Here is a 20,131-nt window from a genome sequence, read left to right as displayed (position 1 = left end):
ACAAATGTGATTTTTTTTGTATTTTTTCTGGGGGTGCTGCAGCGCCGCAGTTCCTATGCACGAGCCGCGCCTGATTATACTTTTAACCAAACGCTGACGAACACACTATCACAGAGTAGATTCGTTATCAAATCAATAAATCAGAAATGTTAGTAGACGCCAGAAATCTTCATTTCCTATTTTTTCTGTTGCTAATACTTCATCTAAAGGTATTGCCATCGTTGAATCTCGTCGTCTCCTTACCATTTTGTTATGAATTTTTAAATTAAAGACATGAAAATTCAACAAAACTATCGAATGAAATTAATTAAACAAGTGCTTCGGCACTTGAATTTGGTAAATAATAAAATTTGACAATGGTAGTGTTTCGTATTGTTTGGTGTATGAACAGGCGGCAATTGACGACTGACGTTTGACTGTATCTGTCTGTTTTGGTAGCAATGGTTTCCGATTCTTCAGATGAAGACGATGAACGTCTACGTGAAGCGATCGACGTAACTTTATTTAAAAATGACATGTACACACCTTCACATAAGGATTCTACAGGTTAATTTTAATTACTAATGTAAATATAACCTCGTATATATATGGCGAGCCTACAAGTTTTGATGGGTTTTCTAAAGATTTAATAATTTATATATATATTTTTTTTGTATTCTTACATTTATACATTTTGTGTACATATTAATATGTATACACTTTGTTTACATATTAATATTTATACACTTTGTGTATAAATATAAATATCGTTCCGAAATTTGTAGTCTACAAATCCTAACTATATATCCATGCAAAAGTACGATGGAAACCTATTCAAAACTTTAAGGTTTACTTAATAGATATGTAGTAAGTTCTGCTAACCATGAGCTGTATTTTGTGTATGAATGATAATAAGAAAATTACAAAATGATTAATTTCAGAAAAGAAAAACGATAATTTGAAATCAAATCGTCATTTATCGACCGAAAATCAAACCAGGGATGTTCGAGTGAGTTCAGATATGCAACAACGAATCGGTGAAAAAATCTCAAAGATAATAAACAAAAGTGTAGATTTTGTGGATGTCATTGACGAGCCAAAATCGGAATCAAACTCACCAGACGAAGACTCAATAAAACTTTTCAGTGACTCTTTGTATGCTATTAGTGATGAGTTTCCCAAAGAAACCATTCGCATTCAGCCTAGAAAAAAAATTAAAAAAAGGAAAATTGACGACAGCGAGGATTGTAATGAAAAAAATGCAATAATTGCGGCTAGTGTTTCGCCAGATTATATATTACAACAAAACGAAACAAAATTTTGGAAAAGCCGAAGAAAACCCAAATTATACAATTATGCAAAGTGTAAAAACAGCAATAAATTACAACTGATTGAAAGTTGATGTACGCAATAGCATTTGTAAATAATTGAAAATAAAAAACTCTTGGAACAATTTATTATATGTATTCATTTATTAATACAAAATTTACATGCAGGTGACAATTTTATATTGGTATAAGATCAGAAGAAGCGTGTCCATTCGTTTTAAACATTATATCAGGCGAATCTAAAGGTGAAGGCGAATCCAAATTAGGATCAATTTTGTCTAAGAGATTTACTGCGACTGTAGCGAATTCTTCCCAAGTGAGACGATTCAACAAATAACTATCATTAGCCGATAATTTTCCATCTATATTTTGAATGTCGATGAAAGGCAAGTCTTTTAGATTTGTAGTGCCAAAAACTTGTTGCTCATCTGTAAAGTTAATTTATTTTCAACTTTATTCAAATTTATACATATGAGCCGTTATATTTGAAAGTGGCATAGTCCACTTTTCTTCATTTCAAGAAATATTTCACAGAACATTAAATATAATGCTATGCGTTTAAACAATATTTAAAAATACTGGTGATATATCATACGTTTATTCTGCTTTTTCAAGATTCTGGACATATTTGATATTAAGTCAAACAGAAATAGTGTTTATGGAACTGAAAATTGGACTTCTGCCACTTACAAATATAACGGCTCATATGTATGTACATCGAAATGGTACTCGCATGTTATAATGGTTCTTATTTTTACCCAAAACATCGAGTAATAAGGGTGCCAAGAGAGATATGTCCGAATTGGGTAATGGTGTGGCGTTCCAAAGAGCCTGACACAGTAAATGTGCCAGTAACCAGTGATGATGAGCTGCTGCAATATGAAGTGCCTGGGCGACTTCCCGTATACCTCCCGTTTCAATCCAAACCTGACGAGCATTCTCATCTGCCGCCATATTAACCAGTATTCCAGCCGCAGCTAAAGATACTTCTTGATCGTCTAAAAATCAAATATATCATTATATACAATTATATTTTGAAGATCAATATACAAAATGATTCAAAAGTACCATTCTTTGTCAGTCTTGTTATGTCTGTTAGAGCTCCTGTATCTACGATAAAATCTCGGGTTACTTTAGACCTCGACATATTTCCGAGCACTCGCGCAGCTTCAATTACGCATGAGCTTATATCTTGGGACAAGAACCTACACAGAGCTAAAAAAAAAACAATTTTTAATTATATTATACTGTCAAGACTATTTTTACTAACCTTTTCAAGAATGTACCTTCGCATAAGTGAATCTGCAGTCCACCGAATGCTGTGGATGAAATATCTTCACCGGTATGATAATAAGAGAGATTATTAAGAGCCGCGAGTGTGCTGACGATCAATTCGACACTATCTGATGGTGAATGTTGACGGAGACATTTCAAAATCCATGATAGGGTTTGGTCTCCAATTTCATTGGTTTCTGCCAAACGACTGCCCACTGTTGGGTTCATGCACATATTTGCAATAATTCTTACACACTATAAGTAAACGAAGGGATTTCATTAGATATACAGTAATAACTTTGATTTAATAGTGGATTGCTTTTATTCAGAATGTACACACCTTAACCATGACATCTTCATCGGAGCCATTAGAACCGTCCAAATCGCTTCCTAAAATATTTTATTTGTTATTACATATATCAGATAGTTGAAATATTTCTTAAGTGCATTTTAATTGATTAAAAATACCGATTATAATATTTTCGGCACTGTCTATTTTTCCAACGGGCCAGCATCGTTTCAAATACAAGTTCAAAACTTTCAACAGAACATCCATAGCACCATTCTCATCATACAACTTAAAAAAGATACAATTGAAATATCTCGAATATTCAACGTTTAATATGAGGGGGACCGAAAAGTAATCAAAAAAATATTCCTATATTCTCTGTATGTGCAATTTTCCTATGCGACGAAGATGATCCTGAACTATAGATCACGGACAGCCAATCTTTAACGATAATTCCTGACAAGGATCTGATTCCACCATTAACGTCAGGATATCATCATTTTTGAGCTCTTCTTTTCGTGCGATCTCCTTAATGTCCCTATTCCCATTTTTAAATTTTTTATACCACCGATGGCACTTGTTTAGTTTCAGAATATCCCCGTAAGTATCGGTGAGTTTGCCTTCATTACTTGGTCTAGCATAAAAAGCATAAAATGACGCAAGTGCCCTTCCTTTATTATTGATCTCGACATCTAGAAATTTTTTGTTAAACAGAAACAATAACTTCAACATAATAATAAAACTTAATTGTTTACTGGACCGTGTCTCGACACAAACTGACTGCGAAAGAGCTCGACGAATGGTCTTGATTACTTTTCGGTCCCCCTAGTATATTGTGACAGATATAAAAGGATAATAACCTCCACCCGTATATCGTTATTGCATGCAACCATATTACCAAGAATGTATGTTAATCGTACGATTAGAGGTGCTCTATCTGTATACAGTTTTAAAAGTTTTATAATTGCCGGAATAATATTTTTCTGTTCACAAAGAATAGCACAACATTCGAAATCTGCCGATAGGACACTAAAAATAAAAAAAACATTAAGACATTCCATGAAATATTGCACATATTGTAACGTGGGAGTATGGGGAGGACGCCCAAGCCTAATGGAATTCTTGCGTAGACAATAGACACGTCAGATTAAACCGACCAGACCCGACTGTGTTCTGCAACTTGTACTTTAAAAGGAGGTACACATGATAGATCAGGTATTCTGGAGTGAGCGGCAGTTCCGTGTGGATCTCCTCAATCGTTGAATAAATGCTGTGAAGCGACTTTGGCCTTTCGTTAGGATCCCGAACCCGCCCCTACGAAACAATATGTAATATTTACCTCAAAGTTCTAGACGCATTGATTTCTATATCCAAATCTTCAGAAAAAAGATAAATAGTCCGGCATAATTCACTCAGAGTTCCTCCTGAGATGAAATCTGACAAATTATTACTCAGTGAATTATCCATCGATTTTTCAGCGATCAATGACTGTCCCACATTCCACGATCCATCGCTTCCAGCCATGTTTCTCAAAGCACCTGTTAATTGATACAATCCGTGGCAACCTTGTTCGCCGACAGCTCGCACATCATCGGCTCTCTTAAACATTTTAGTATAATATGATAAATATACAAGTACAGTACGTAATAAATAAAGACACGTATTTTGGGCATTTTGCTATTAATGCTAAAATTCGGAATAGATGCTAATAGATGCTAAAATAACAAACAAAATTGAAATTTGCATAAAATTTATAAAATTAATAGACAATTTAGAAAGGTCTTCCTATCCCTTTGCCCATTTATTATGTGAAGAAATTGAGGGGATAAAACAGAGCTTGCAGTTTACCATAGACGGTGTTTTTTCCTGTCGAAACCAAGCAACTGCTTTTGTCTACTACTGTAAATAGTAGACAAAAGTATGGATGCTGAAAGGTATTGTAACGTAGAGAGTATCTGCGCTAGTAAACCATCGGTCCACGAGCGCCAAACACCTAATCTCTACATTACAGTATTTTAGTAAATACAATATAATTTTTACCGATCGTCACACAAATTTCAAAAAAGAATCAGTAGAAATATGCCCCATGTTGAGTTTTAATAAATTTTAATTGGTATTATATTTTTTTCTTTGTATTTTTATATTCATGTTTTTTTCATTGAAATTTTAATTTCAAAACATTTTTAAATTTTTCTATTATTTTTTAATCGTTGTGTTGTCTTTAAATTGTATATATGTTTATAAATTTTATTAAAATTCATCGAAATTTTTTATTATTCAAAATGAAACTCGTCATAAAAATAGATGCATTGAACAAAGAGATTGAACATTTTTAATGCCCTAAAACGCTAAAATGCAAAATGAAAATGCTAAAATTGACAAAAAAAAGATACCCAAAATACGTGTCTCTAGTAATAATGAACGGGAGTAGTCCTTACGGCTTCGTTAAACATTTTAAGATGCAGTGTCATTAGAGGTAACACTCCGAGTGGTCTCATGCGTTCCAACAGAATCGGATTCATGCCCAAGAATTTCAACGCACCATAGCCGTATACCAAACATTCTGCGTCATGCAATGGTTCAGCCCTTCCAAGTCCAACCATGAACAGTTCTAATGGATAAAAATATACATACAATAATAAATCGACATGTGAAATGTGTTAATAAAAAAAATCTTTTTATGTACATATGTATGTAGATACCTAATAAGTTGTCGTTCACAAACAGATGATCATTTTTGTCGTTTCTTGCTACTTTGAATACCAGTTTACATACACCGGAGAGATTACTTCCAGTTACACGTAGCTAAAAAATAATTCATTCACAATATATATTAAGGTGCTTACTCTATATTAAATCTTTCGAATAGAGTTAAATAAAATACTATTTTAGATGAGTTTTTTGTACATTTTGTATCGATGCTACAGTTGAAGTGTATTTTCAGTTGTAATATATTCCGTCTAACCCACGTTAGTTGATTCATATGACGAATTACATTCCAACTGGTCAAAATATATTATAACTGAAAATACAGTTCAACGATAAGTTGGTACCAGGTAAGATTGAGAAGTTAGGTTTTCGTGAAAACGTCACTCGACTATTAAATTGAGATGGAAAGTAACATTTTTATTTTGAACACATTCTTAGAGTTATCGTAATATGGTACTCATTACTTTTATTCGTAATATCTAGCAAATATTAACGCATTATTGAATTCTAAAGCATTCATAAAAACATGAAAGCTGTCAAAACTCAACTGTTATATTACAAATGGCGCACATTGTTGAAAGTGTATTTGCACTTGTAGAGATATAATTTACTAGTTGAATTGTATTCGAATATAAATGACCTAAAACGTCTGTTGGAATATATTACAACTGAAAATATACTTCGACTGTAACATCAACATTTGGTATTGGAAGTTTTCTATTACTTCAAATGAATGTTTGATAGTTATATGTTTGCCCATACTTACTGCAAGTATTATACGTGCAATTGCGATTAGTAGGCTTTCGTTTGTATTCTCAACGTAGTTGTATAGTACTTTGAGGATAACGGCTTTTTCATCACCACCGATACTTTGCCAAGTTCCTTCTCGATCCAAAGTGTCGTACAACATTAACAACATTTCAACTATGTCGTCGTCTATTAAAGTTTTAGCTTCTTTGTTCGATAAGTTGTCTAATATATTGTACACGTTTTGGAGTCTCGATGGTGCCTCTACAGACCGTTTGAATAAATTCGGATTTGAAACATTCTGGTGGTTAAATGACGTGATTAACTCTGGAGATGGTATCTGCACAGCGATTTTAACTGAATTTACCTTGGATGGAACTGGAAAATGAGATAAGTAAATGAGATTGAGAAATTTCATAGTAATAGTAATATTGGGATACGATAATAAGAACCATTGAGTAAATCATAGTTGTCTTTGAGATTTTTCTTTGATGTACCATCAGATTGTTCATCTTTGCTTTTGGAAAAAATTTCAAACTGTGTAGTGGGGTTATATTTAGTGTCGTCACTTTTGGATTTAAAGTTGCTGTATAGTCTTTTCTTGTTGAAAATTTCCAATGATCCACAGTTTTGAATATTTGGAAAGTGTTCGGATTCGTCCATTTTTAATTTTGATGTATTGTTCGTCTTATATTCTGACGATTTGCACGGAGCCAGCGGAGAAAAGGCATTTTGAGAAAATATAGTTACTTCATCTTTTTCTTCAAACGCTAATAAAATGATATTTTATTAACATTGTTTGAAATTTTTGATATTTAAACAAACTTGAAAACACTTACAACTTTGTATGTTGACAGCGATGCTTGACGAGCGTTGATTGTTACCCTTCCGATGATGCAACGGTTTAGCTAGTCCATTTAATGATGGCAGCTTCAGTTTGGATCCACCGTTGAACTGACTCTCATTGTCTTGATCGTTGTCCAATCCAGACGAATGTTTCAATTTATGAACGTCATCGGTCTTTCTTCGATGGCCAGATAGTTCAGGCTTTTCATCAATGTTTTCGAGTAATTGATTGAACAGCTTGTCGTCGATGCTCGAATTTAGCGATACAGTCATCGGACACAGTTGACCCTTTTTGGAAGCATTCGGGACGTTTTTTAAGTTTTCAGTATTTTGCTGTTGTAAATATTTGAGACTGAAAATATCAATATTACAATCTCTAAGAGGTATTTTCAATATGGCAAAGAGGCAAGTGACAAGCTTCATAACGTTTTAGATTAAAAATTAGATAGTAATCAGGGCAAGATTTCATAACATTTTAATTATCGGATCTTTTAAGTGGAATATTCAAATTAATCAAACCAAAACAGACGCCACATTCTTTAGTGTTAGAAATCATAAGCCAAGTTCAGATCTGAAAATCCCCTCTGGAGAAAGTCTGAAATGGCAGTCAGTAATAAAATATTTAGGAGTAACGTTCGATAAAAGAATGAGATGGGCACCTCACATTGAGGCAGCGAAATGCAAGGCGATGCGGGGTATATCCTCAATATATCCAATATTTAATCGCAATAGTTCTTTATCAACTCAAAATAAAATAAAATAATATCGCGCGCTCATATTACCATTATTAACCTATGCTTCACCTGTATGGAATAACGCCTCGAATACTAACCTTTCCAAGCTCCAAGTAATACAAAATAAATCCCTAAAAATAATTTATAATACACCCATATATACTATCTTGAAAAAACTGCATGCCATATATAATATTCCGTTTGTTACAGACATTACTAACAAACTAACCAGTAGATTCTATGACAGAATCACTAATAACCATACTAACACACTTGTGAAGAGTCTCGGTGATTACAACAAAATATCTATACCCTTCAGGTATAACACACAGAGTACCTAAACACAATCTGCTTTAGGCCATCGAATTTAGTGAGTCTTTGATTAATATTATGTATTAGATGTATTATGAGCATTTATAAGGATTGTAAATAGGTTTTTGAGCTCTTTTTCCTATTATACTGTATATTAACAGTAGAATAATATAATACTATGATTACTAACCAAATAAAATAAAATTGTAAAATAGAAAATGATCAGTAGATCAGTAGCTATTAAAATAGATATAAGATGTATTGTGAACATACATAATTTCGTAATAATAAAAAGCATTTAAAAATCAAAAATCGATTATCAGATCTTTCCAATTTAATATGAATGAAAGAATATTTTGAATTGTGTCAGTTTTAATTCCTCTTTAGTAAGCTAACTAGGAATGTGCAACTTTTTAATTTTACATACTTGACTGCACTTGGTGGTCTACTATTGCGTCCAACTTTACCGAAGAGTGTTCTTTGTCGTTCTCGTGGAGTAAAAGGTCTTTGAGTGGCAAGAGGACGAGGGGCGCCAGAACCACCCGTCATCGAATTGATATTATCATCCATGTTAGCTGCGAATGAGATGATTAAAGTTGCTAAATCGCTCACGAATTTGTACCGGGAAGTAGAACCGTTTTTACCCTTTTGTATGACCGCTCTAGCTTCGTTGATGATTTCAGAACTAGTTTTATGCGATGCTGCATAAAATGGTTTCACATTCATCGACTCGCTTTGTCCTTTTCTCATTTTACGAATTTGTGAGCGATATTTTACACACCATAACAGTACTATCTGAAACTGTTTAGATGGCGATTGTTAGAAAACTTCAAGTTGTAAAGTAAACAATTTAGTTTCGTTGTTACCGTTAAGAGATCAGTAGCTGTTCGTCTAATCCCACGTACTGATAGTGACGTTCCGTATTCTAAACATGCTATTGAATTTCTGAGTAATGTGGTGGCATTGCGGTTGTCATAGCAATCAAAAGGAAAACATTCGAGATATACAGAATTTGTGCTTGGCAAATAATCAATAGAATGAGACAAATGAGAAGTGTTTGAACACGTAAAGTACTCTCAATGACAGTATCATGTCAAGGTGATCTTTATTGATCATTTCATTTACGTTATTATCATTGATTAGTGCCATCAGAGTTCTGTGAAAAGCTGCAAGGACTATTCCATATGCATACACATATAAAAATAATTGCTGAAATGTTTGTGTTATTGATAAAAAAACATTTAGATTTTTGTAATTGATTTTATTCTTTAATTTTTCAAAGCAACATATAGTAAAAAGTCGTTAAAATAAAATATAAAGTTGTGTATCATCTAATTTCTTGCATATCTATATGTATATTATGCTAGCAAAGAAATGGATTGTTTATTATTGTGGAATTCGAGTAGAAACTAATCTAAAGCATTTCATTGCAGTTTAACAATTCATTTAAGGAAATAATAATCATCAACGGAAGATATTCAAAACATTTTAAAATATTGGTTTTATTGTTTCGCCCTAATGGTATTAAATTAAAAAAAAACTATTAATAAATAGTTTTTTACGTACGATTTTTACATTTTTCTATATATTAAATTAAGAAGTACTAATTTACAAAAATTATGCACAAAAATGAGTAAAAAAGGTATGACATACAAAATAAACGTAAAAATTGACAGTTAAGTAAAAATTAACGCAATTAAATAAAAAATAAATAATGTCTCTTAGTAATATTTGAAAATTGATGTGTGTATATTACATCAAAATATTATAATTTAGGATGTAAAATATTACAGGTTTTTCGCTGTGAAGTACATCAAATGCTCTTAATTTTTTTTTGCAAATTCAAATATAATTGATTTAATAAAATGAAAGATATATACAAATACTGTTTAAAAAAAATCAAATATCTACATTGAATCGCTTTAATGCATGTATTATATTATATAATATAATATAGTAATTTTGGAATATATTAAATTTATCGCAAATTTAATTCACGCCCACTATAAATGCTATGCATATATATATGTTTTAGTAGTACAAGTGTAAAGAATAAAATTATTACAATAAATACATATGTTTTATATATACAATTGGATGAATATGCGTATAAGGAAATGTTATTTAACTATCAAACTACAATTCACCTTCGGTGTCAGCCTTTTTTATATTTGAATTATTTACGACGATATAATATGCCGGTTGTCCTTGGGGAACCACTCCACTCAGAACGTTCGTTACTGCTTGCAGTGGATAATTTTGGAATTGCAATCTATCGGATTGTTCCTGAATCTGACTCATGGCTATTTGTTGACTAATGCAAGACGCATCTGGAGGCACCTAGAAAAATATTTATTCACTTAGATATACATACATAAAGCAGTTTATATATTGATAAAAAAATTTCATTAATAGAGAAAGCCAAAATATATTTTTTATATGTAGAACTTAATTTGAGTGGGTCGCGATAACGACAGTTCTTCTAATACCGAGCTCAATCTTAGATCAAAACACAAGATTGTGTGTGGGAAATATAATTAAACATATGATGATGAATTACTACAAACATCACATCACATAAGTCAACAATACATTTGTCACTCTTATTGTATCATAACAACAAGCAACCTTTTATCAGAAATAGCTTAAGATTTTAGTCAGATTTATCATATGCTTTCTAAACTGAGAATTCTAGGAATTGTTATAAAAGCGGCAAACGGCTGGAAGTAAAAATTACATCGAGCATTTAGTTGACAAAATTTGGGCTAATTCATACGTACACACATAAATATGTATGTATCATTATTTCAAAAAGATCGAAAGTAATTGAAAATAATACTTAGAAGGTGATCTACAAGCAGCATAACTTGGGGGTTGTGTTAATGCCAACCACCGAGAAGTTCCCGGGTTCAAGCCTTGGGTTGACCTTGATTGAAAATAATTTATTCGGAAATATTTCAGTAGTGCTGCTGGTCAGACTTGAATATTTGTGACTCCAAGTAGATCGTTTCCTATCAGTTTGTCAATTTAACTGATTTCATTGCTGAAACTGTTACTCATCAAATTGGAGAAACTATCCTACCCACTATTTGAACACGATATCAAATTGAAAAGCTGTAAATTTATATGTTTACAAGTTTAATATCATAGGTGTCCTTCAAGGGAAACCCATAATGTTAAAAATACAAATTAAAAAATATATAAACACTCTAGATCAGAGCATCGCAACAAGAGTGCCCCGGCTCTTTTTGTACCACGGTCTGCTGCGAATATCAAGAGTTTGCGTGGCTCTGCTTTAGATATAACGATAGATCTATGTATATGTTCATATATAATTGATTTACTTGGACAATATTAGGTAGCTGCACTTGTTGACAACCGGAAGCTGCAACATGAACCTGCTGCTGTTGTACTTGGTGAACTCCGACAGTCTGAAACAAACGTAAGAACCGATAAAATCTGAAAGCTCTCATATTAGAAAGAATTGTTTAAGTGTTGAAAAAATCCCACTCACATGTATTTGTATTGGTTGACCGTGATGAGCGGACACGTGCTGTGGATGAATCTGTATTGTTTGAACTTGCAATTGCTGCGGCTGCTGTTGGACTAGTTGGTGCTGCGTCGTCAACTGTTGATGTTGGGAATGTTGTTGCTGTTGCTGTTGTTGTTGTTGTTGTTGTTGAGATTGCTGTTGTTGTTGTTGTTGTTGTTGCTGCTGCTGCTGCGTTTGTTGAGATTGCTGTTGTCTCATTTGTTGTTGAATATGAAGAGTTGTACCGACAGTTTCAAGCGCCGACTGTAAACAAATTAAAATTAGTATAAAACGAAACGATTAATCTTAAGATATTAATGTAAATGATGCTCGACCGGATTGAGGAGACCGTGTGAAGCCATATGTTTTTTCAGATTTTGTCCTTGCGTGTAGGACTTGGGACATAAAGTGCACGCGTAATTCTTTGTTCCTAATTGAGGAGGGGGTCCAGGTGGTACATTCACCGTCTGATCTGCATTTGCATGTGCAGTTGTTATTTGGGCATTTGTATGTGTACGGAGATGTTTCTTATACGAGCCGGATTCAACATATCCTATAGAGAACAAAATAATTAATATAATACATATATGTATACGATTTATATATTTGTATGTAATTGTGATGAAATTTATTTAATCACCTTTGTTGCAAACTAAGCAAATGTACTTCTTTTCGCCACTATGATGACGCCTATGAACTGCTAAATAAGAAGCCGTGGAAAATCGTTGTGGACACTGTGTGCAAGGGAATAGTTTTTCGCCCGTATGTTTGGTCATGTGAATGCGTAGTTCTGTGCGGTTTGTACAGCCTTTATTACACACAGTGCAAGGATATCTGAAAGTGGGCAATCATATATATTATATATAATATCGCTCGCCGTGCTATAATAGTCGTTTCGATTCGTCATACATATGTCAAGTATGTATGTGAAATCCTATGGAAACCACATTATAATTCCTGTGTTCGCTAATATTAAAAATATTAAAAACCACGGTAAGCGTACATACAAAGAGGCTCAGATAAACGATTAAGAATACTTAAACTTATGCCTAATAGTTTGTGCATGAACAAACTAGTTCATTTTTCAATTTGTTCTTTTGTGAACACTATAAGTGGTCAGTTTGGTTCGTGTATGAACAAACCAGTATGTTCATGAATGAACAAAATGTACACTTTGACTATAACATTCATACAATATCTTAATCATTTTAAATCCGGTCATCGTTTTCGGCCAGTGGTTCACAATTTCACAACGACATTAATGAGCATTATGTTAAAGATCCAGTAGGCGGCTTTGAAATGAATAACGTGCCTTAAAAACTAGGGGAGTAGTCAGAGCACGATATCAAACCAAAGGTCATTTAAAAGGTTCAATGTAATTTAATGCATATATGTATACAATATTTTCACATCATTGGGAGAAGACTTGCCGCACTGTGATGGATATCGAGTGACCAGGACTTATATTTTATTTTATTTCTTCAAATATATTGAATGCAGGGTCTTCATATTTTTTGTATTTCTCATCAAAACCTCTATGATTCGAATTATGCCAGTACGAAATAAAAGCATTGCTCAATATTAACAGAAATAATTATTTTCGTGGGAAGTCCCTTGTACAAGTGCCTCTCAGATGCGAGGGAGAGGGGAAGAGGGGGAGTTTTTGAGCTCTATTTTCTATTATGCTGTACATTAACACTAGAATAATATAATACTATGATTACTAACAAAATTAAATTAAAATTGTAAAATAGAAAATGATCAATAGATCAGAAGCTATTAAAATACATGTAGATATAAGATGTATTGTGAACATAATTTAGTAATAATAAAAAGCATTTGTAAATGAAAAAAACATGATATTTTTATAACTAGTAACTAGGGATTGCAATACCGAAAGTAACGATACCGGTAATATCGATATTTGAATAAAAAAGAGCCTTTGGTAATACCGGTAACAAAAAAAGATATACCGATAGAATGGATATATTTCATATTTGTGCATTTTATTTATCGAAAACTAATAAATAGACGTGATATTGAGGGAGCTATTATTTTATAAATTGTTTTCAATCCCTCTTTATTATATCACGTCACATTTTATCGAAAACATTTTCGGTATTTCCTTACAATGTGTCTCAAATTTGCAAACCATTTCAATTTTTTTACTAAAATTTAATTAATTAAAAAATACCAGTATCGTTCTTTATTTATTTCGATAATACCGGTATTTTTGCAATCCCTACTAGTAACAATAATTAGCCTCGCAGATTTTGTAATATTTTAACTTACAACAAACATTTTTAACTGGACGCTTGGCGTCCAGCACAGTGGCCTGCGGAATTTTTATAGCACAGTAAGGCAAGTGTTAAATTATGAATGGTGGATAAGAAATTTGTTTTGAAGTTTGGACAGGAGATGGACATTGGATATTTTAATTGTACAATATATGTATTTTAAGTCCTGATGTAGCACAAAGAAAGGTTAGTACATATAGAATAGATGTAAAATTGTAATTTTGAAATACTTATTAACTTTTTAATTCCAGTATGCGTGACCATATGGTTGTTTCTCGCCGATGACGTTGTGAAGCGGGCATCACACATTTTACATGGATAAGGCTTTTCTCCCGTATGAGTACGTTCGTGATAAATCAGCGCAGACTGCTGGGCAAATCGACGAGCGCAAAACGAGCACTCAAATGGCTTCTCCCCTACAAAATTCACAATAATATATCCATTGTATATTCAACTATCAATTTGAGCGTTAAAATCGCACCTGTGTGTACACGCAAATGAGCCGTAAGTTTAGACACTTCGAAAAACGCTTTGGAGCACACGGTGCAAACATGTTCTCTGACACCTCGATGCTTTTTCATATGCTGACACAGTGTCGAGTGCCGTCTAAATGTTTTACCACATTCTCTACAAGTCAAAGGCTTTTCTCCGGTATGTAATCTAATGTGAACCTGTAATATATATGCATAATATGAAATTGCTATCGAAGATATGCACATTTTGTATGAATATAAAGAATATAAATGAATATAAAGAATCTATAAATTTTTACAATCAACTTATGTATATACATTCAACTTAACCAGCAGAATAGACAAGTAGTTAGCATATAATGCTTTGAACAGAGTGGTCACGGGTTCAAATCCACAGGTCAATCGTTTCCTATCAGAGTTTGCAAATTTACCTTATTTTCATTGAAACGGTTCCAAAATATTAACAACCCCACCCATTTTTCGCAAAATCTCGAGTTTTCAGCTATCTCGAATTTCGCTGAATTGTATAAAATGTTGCAAATTTGACCATAAATGTCTATGTATGTAGATGTTAATTGATATATATTTACTGAATTTCGCTGAATTGTTTAAAATGCTGCAAATTTACAAATTTGACCATACATAGATGTCTCTGTGGATATTAATTGATATGTATTCATGTACTTTGTATAATATTAATAATATTAAATGTAAAATGTTTCTGGCCAAGAAGGCGCATTGGGGTTTCCTGTAAGGCCTTCTTGGTATAAATTAAAGATAAAAAATAAATAAATAAAAAATTATGGCATAATAGTAAGCAACTATGTATATATTGCTGCTACATTAAATTTCTATGAAATAGAATAGATTCTATACTTTGAGATCAGTTGTGTTGTAAAAGGATTTTCCGCATGTCTCACACGAATGCGGTTTTTCGCCTCTGTGTCTTGCGAGATGTGCTTGCAGTGCGTAGTTGCTGATGAAACTCCTATCACAGATGGTGCACGGATGAGTTTTTTCCTACAAATTAGAACGAGTAAGTAAAGCGTTTCTTTTTTGTAGTTAAAATGTGAAGAAATCTATGTATATACCTCGAAGTGAGTCTGTCGATGGCGATACAATACTGTTCTGGTTTTGAAAACACTGTTACAAATCGTACAAGTTGGCTGCTTTTGGGGTCTGTCTTCGTGCGTTTTCATGTGAAGTTTGAGCATACCAGGGCCTTTAAACGTCCGTTGGCATATCGTACACATGGGAGGTTTTTTACAATTAGCCTGAGAAAATTTCACATTTACTACTAGTTCAGTTTAATATGTGCATTTTTATTGAATCTCTTTAACAGACCTTAATCCAATTCGAATGCATGCGCATGTGCATTTTTAACCATTTGGCATGTTTGAATTCTCTTTGACACAAATTGCATATGTGACGACCTGGATTTACCGACATCGACGCTTGGAAAGTGGCCAATTCTATAAAATGCGGCATTATAAAAATACATGACTGGATAATGGATTTGATAGAAAGGAAGGAAATATACCTAAGTAACTATTTTCATCTTCAATCTCATTTTCTCCCAAGTCTTTTACCGGAGGTATTTCTATCTCAATTTTATCACATTTTGGTAAAAGTTGTTTATCATCTTCTTGAGTTATTTGTGGATCCTAAGAATAATTTTAATTACATATAATGGAAATCGAATAACTAGAAAACATCTTTTTTTTTTTAAATGAGTCAATGTGAAATAATACAGTACTCCCTAGTTATCCGCAGTTTTGATTAAAAAGAAACTGAAAATTAATGCTAATATCCTATGTAGCACCAACGTTGCCGATCGCTTACTAAACATTCATTCAATTCTACTCATTAAATCAAGGACCAATCACAGCTTTAAAGCATATTACGCGTTAAAAGTTTTATAAGGTTCATTGAATAATAATTAGGACAGTTACACAAAGCTGGAAAAGCTTTGATTGTCTAATTGCAGATTGCCTCGTCAATATTGAGGAACTGATAGATAGATATTAAAGCTTCCATGATAAATGCTTAATGGAAATTATGACCAGAAGATACAACTGACGGCAGACGTTCAGATATTGTAGCCATAACATGTAAAGCAGACGGAAAAGGTTTCGAACGGACATAGAAGAAATGATCTCGTTCCATATCCTGCAAGTGTTGAAAGACTTATTATAATTTCGAATGAACAGGTAACGTATTAAAAAAAGCCAGGATTCTAAGACAGCTAATTTTCCCATATTGATTTGGATCATTTCATGGAAAAGGGATTGAAGTTTAAAAGAGACATCCTAGAATACATCGAAAAACAAAGCTCTATAATTTTTCAACTCGTCGATGATTTTGAATTCTGTGGAAATGGAAGTAAACCCCTTGTTTAGTATGTTCACCGAATCTCATCTGCAGTTTTGTCATCAGGGTCACTTTCCAGGGATGAACCCTTGCAGATAATGATAGATTACTGTATTCTGGCCCCGACGAAATGCTATGTAATTAATTTCATACATCTGTTGTTTTTAACAAAACTAAAAAAAAGCTTAGTGCGAAAAAATTTAGTAAAAAATTAACACATATCGCCACTTAGTTACCAAATTGTTTTTAGTTTTCGACTCTATTGACATTTATAATCTATCCTTAAAGACACATCGAAAGCAGTGAGTTTCGCGATTTCGTTGGGACCATTGGCTTTTGTACCTATATTACAAATCCAATTATTTTTCAAATAAATCTAAAATTAATATGAAAAGAAAAATTCTTCATTTTGCTCAAAATAAAATTTTTTTCGAACCTGAATTGCTATATTTGTATCGCCTGATTGATCAGAAGTAATATAAAATCCTTCTAAGCCACCACCTGAACCACCAGAATCTCCCGATCCTTGAGATTGCGCTATATAGAAAAAGTCAACATAACATCAATAATCAATATACATTAAAATTGAACAATTTCATATTGAAACTTACAATTATCAATAAAAGAATATTGCACATCACTTTCGGATACACTTTGAATGGTAAATTTGGCAATATCGGTGGTCTTCACTATTGCCTGAAAATAATAAGATCAAATAACAAGTACTCATACGTGTATTCTTTTTTTTTAATAATATTGTTATACCTTTTGAGGATTTTGTTCTAAATACGAACGCAGTTGTGAATCTGATCGTTCAACTTTTTGCTTGAATGAATAACACCGAGATACTTGATGAACACATTGCAAACACAACTGGGGTGGTAATCCATCAGAATCAGATATCTGAAACGACATTAATGCATATAACAATATTTTTAATACATATTTTACACATTTGACGATTATAGTAATGTTATTTGAATAAATAAATCTAAATGGTTGAATTCGTATCGTCAACGTCAATTATGTTTTTACTTTGTTACGTTTCGTTTTCAACCTATTGCATTTTTGAAATAGATTGCTTAATTCTCCCACATCCCTGTTAATTCCCAACAGAATTGTAAATTTGAAATATTCTTAAGGTAGCTAATTATTGCCGAATAAGTCAAAAAGGTCAGTAGTTGAAATATTAAATTTACTTCAGAGATGTTTTCATTTATTCTTAATAGTCAAATGTTGACTTCAAGTGTAAAAAAAAAAAAACATAGATTCGTGTAATATGTGTAAACCTGAAACTGACATGTCATCAAAATTGACAGTGTCGCTTACATTTGAGGGGCAAATTATTTGTATTTTTATTTCTGATTAAAATCATTATTAATATGTTAAATATAACATGAGCTATTTCGTGCGAAAGCTTCCGATTTAAAGGGCGTAATTTTGATCCGATTGAAGTGGTATGAAAGGGAGATATGGTGCATTTGCCTGGACTTGTGCGCAGGCCATGAGCATATCTGCAACGAGCTGGTGGAACAACGGTCGCATATCTTTCTTCTCGAGCAAGCAAACGCGACAAATGCGCTCCAGACGAAGGGGAGACGCTGATACTACAGACATCCTGTTCAGCTGATGATCAGCTTCTCAGCTCTTCAGCTCGCCACCGACCCCACCGCCACCAACCCTACTCCACGCTCGGCGCTCAATCTGACAGCTCGCGCACCCGTGTTGCCACTCGAAAAATATATCATATAACTATTGCGTTAACGGCCATGATTTATTTACTTACTACACGATAGCGACTTCAATTCCGATGCGGTGCAAACAGATGTATAATACATAGATACGCCCTCACGCTTTATGTCGGTCTCCCTGCTGGCAAATGCAAAATACATGGCGCATGCACACTTTCTCTCAGTAGCTAGTTAGCTTCTAAGAAGTAAGGAGTACACATAGACAGCGGTATGCAACAGCGGTCGACAACATCTGCCACAAGTGTTATTAAATGCATGCTTGTGGATGTTACTAATGTTTAAATATTCTAATAGTTAATGATGGTTTTATTATAGTAACATACATTTGTAGTTTAATATAGTGTGTATAGCCAAATATATTTTTCTTAATATGGCTTTATTAGTTTGGTTTACTGTCACGCGGAATGTCCAATAAAATAAAGTTATAAATAAAATAAAACTCTAGTGCATGTACATATACATAAACTATACAAAAATTGGTTGCCGACCGCTGCGTCCTTCCTTTTTTTTTCACCACTTCCCCGCTAGTTAAACTCCCCGCACCCCTCAGTTATTGGTGACAACATCTCCGACCAAAAATATCCGTAAGGGCGCATCTATGTATTATATATCTATGGGTGCAAATGATCGAAAAGCGTCAGACAGACTGAACCACAGATTAACGACACGTGTACCTTATGCGTGCGCACTGCTCGCACTTACACTAAACGAAATCTACCCGAAGTCCCGACATACCTACCCTGTATACGTTATGTGCTTCTGATATTTAAGTTCCGAATTTTGCCTAATTAAACTCCCCAGAAAGATCCAACTCAATTTTAATAATTGCATCTGTGCACATCAAAAAGGTTACTCGTCATCTAATGTGCAATCTATCATTCGTGAAGTCGAGAATTGCGTTTAAAGCAGCCATCCAGTTAATCTGTGGTTCAGTATGTCTGGCGCTTGTCGATCGTTTGCACCCAACCCCTTCAATTCGTGCTTTGGGATAAATGCTCGTTTTCTGCTCAGCTCTCTCGCTAGCCAATCAGCAGGAGTATCTTCTCAAAACATTTGTATTGTGGTTATTATTTGACTTTAAAATTAATTAAAAAGTATTTTATTTTCTTCAAAATACGCCTCTAATGAGACGATTCACAAAATAAAATTAGCAGTCAGCAGTATTAAAATGGTAAACAGATTATTCTGCCAAAAGCAATCCCGCGCAATTCACTAAAATCTCGATCACGGAACAGCTGGCACTCGAGTGCTCGTTAGCGCAATATTTGGCGTGCGTCTCTTTCGATTGATGGAGTTTTTGGGTGCCAGATTTTCCGTGATCGAGATTTTAGTGACTTGCGCGAGATTGCTTTTTGCGGAATAATCACGGAACCTATTAAAATATGACGTGTATTGTATACGGCATATTAAACAAAGTGACAATAAGTAAATCGCTATGCGATATTGATGAGCGTAATTTCCATTCTTAAAAATATTGGAATGAAAGAAT

The 20,131-nt window shown here is 33.4% G+C and overlaps 6 protein-coding genes across 6 annotated transcripts in view; 1 reads left to right on the top strand and 5 right to left on the bottom strand.

The window, feature by feature from the left end:
* Positions 1 to 20,131, bottom strand: part of LOC143920219 (queuosine 5'-phosphate N-glycosylase/hydrolase) — a 529,776-nt gene that overhangs the window by 250,303 nt on the left and 259,342 nt on the right. The gene's annotated exons all lie outside the window — the stretch shown is intronic.
* Positions 1 to 20,131, bottom strand: part of LOC143920212 (uncharacterized) — a 262,942-nt gene that overhangs the window by 172,102 nt on the left and 70,709 nt on the right. The gene's annotated exons all lie outside the window — the stretch shown is intronic.
* LOC143920234 (uncharacterized) overlaps positions 1 to 20,131 on the bottom strand; it is a 60,507-nt gene that overhangs the window by 23,913 nt on the left and 16,463 nt on the right. The window lies entirely within an intron of this gene.
* Positions 362 to 1,436, top strand: LOC143920225 (uncharacterized). The gene is made up of 2 exons (XM_077443001.1): positions 362 to 546; positions 921 to 1,436. Exons 1-2 carry the CDS (start codon positions 441 to 443, stop codon positions 1,379 to 1,381), a joined length of 567 nt encoding a protein of 188 aa, XP_077299127.1. The 5' UTR covers positions 362 to 440; the 3' UTR covers positions 1,382 to 1,436.
* On the bottom strand, positions 1,420 to 9,014 carry LOC143920205 (armadillo repeat-containing protein 2). The gene is made up of 15 exons (XM_077442961.1): positions 8,864 to 9,014; positions 8,647 to 8,794; positions 7,167 to 7,525; positions 6,780 to 7,097; positions 6,347 to 6,705; positions 5,574 to 5,676; positions 5,310 to 5,482; positions 4,211 to 4,470; positions 3,732 to 3,900; positions 3,051 to 3,159; positions 2,923 to 2,972; positions 2,594 to 2,837; positions 2,376 to 2,522; positions 2,066 to 2,305; positions 1,420 to 1,735 (listed from the first exon to the last, which is right to left on the bottom strand). The coding sequence occupies exons 1-15, from the start codon at positions 8,967 to 8,969 to the stop codon at positions 1,485 to 1,487; spliced, it is 3,036 nt and encodes a 1,011-aa protein (XP_077299087.1). The 5' UTR covers positions 8,970 to 9,014; the 3' UTR covers positions 1,420 to 1,484.
* On the bottom strand, positions 10,184 to 18,626 carry LOC143920207 (uncharacterized). Its single transcript, XM_077442963.1, has 15 exons — positions 18,377 to 18,626; positions 17,657 to 17,794; positions 17,503 to 17,587; positions 17,328 to 17,428; positions 16,062 to 16,185; positions 15,866 to 15,993; positions 15,613 to 15,795; positions 15,398 to 15,541; positions 14,530 to 14,719; positions 14,287 to 14,464; positions 12,392 to 12,585; positions 12,087 to 12,304; positions 11,734 to 12,015; positions 11,564 to 11,650; positions 10,184 to 10,559 (listed from the first exon to the last, which is right to left on the bottom strand). The coding sequence occupies exons 1-15, from the start codon at positions 18,506 to 18,508 to the stop codon at positions 10,356 to 10,358; spliced, it is 2,388 nt and encodes a 795-aa protein (XP_077299089.1). The 5' UTR covers positions 18,509 to 18,626; the 3' UTR covers positions 10,184 to 10,355.

This window comes from Arctopsyche grandis, chromosome 12 (assembly GCF_051622035.1).
Source record: "Arctopsyche grandis isolate Sample6627 chromosome 12, ASM5162203v2, whole genome shotgun sequence".
NCBI classification, from domain to species: Eukaryota; Metazoa; Arthropoda; class Insecta; order Trichoptera; family Hydropsychidae; genus Arctopsyche; species Arctopsyche grandis.
Note: the sequence above shows the minus strand (reverse complement) of the source record. Positions and strands in the feature narration are given on the sequence as shown.

Bases quoted from the DNA above. Each gene is read 5' to 3' on its own strand.
- LOC143920205 (XM_077442961.1), bottom strand. From the start codon at position 8,969: ATGAGAAAAGGACAAAGCGAGTCGATGAATGTGAAACCATTTTATGCA. The intron at 8,795-8,863 runs GTAAAAACGGTT...TCTCATTCGCAG, and splicing joins TAGAGCGGTCATACAAAAGG to CTAACATGGATGATAATATC. The intron at 6,706-6,779 runs GTTCTTATTATC...CTCATTTTCCAG, and splicing joins CAACTATGATTTACTCAATG to TTCCATCCAAGGTAAATTCA.
- LOC143920207 (XM_077442963.1), bottom strand. From the start codon at position 18,508: ATGTCTGTAGTATCAGCGTCTCCCCTTCGTCTGGAGCGCATTTGTCGC. The intron at 14,720-15,397 runs GTATAGAATCTA...TATATATTACAG, and splicing joins ACAACACAACTGATCTCAAA to GTTCACATTAGATTACATAC. The intron at 14,465-14,529 runs GTGCGATTTTAA...TGAATTTTGTAG, and splicing joins TCATTTGCGTGTACACACAG to GGGAGAAGCCATTTGAGTGC.
- LOC143920225 (XM_077443001.1), top strand. From the start codon at position 441: ATGGTTTCCGATTCTTCAGATGAAGACGATGAACGTCTACGTGAAGCG. The intron at 547-920 runs GTTAATTTTAAT...GATTAATTTCAG, and splicing joins TTCACATAAGGATTCTACAG to AAAAGAAAAACGATAATTTG.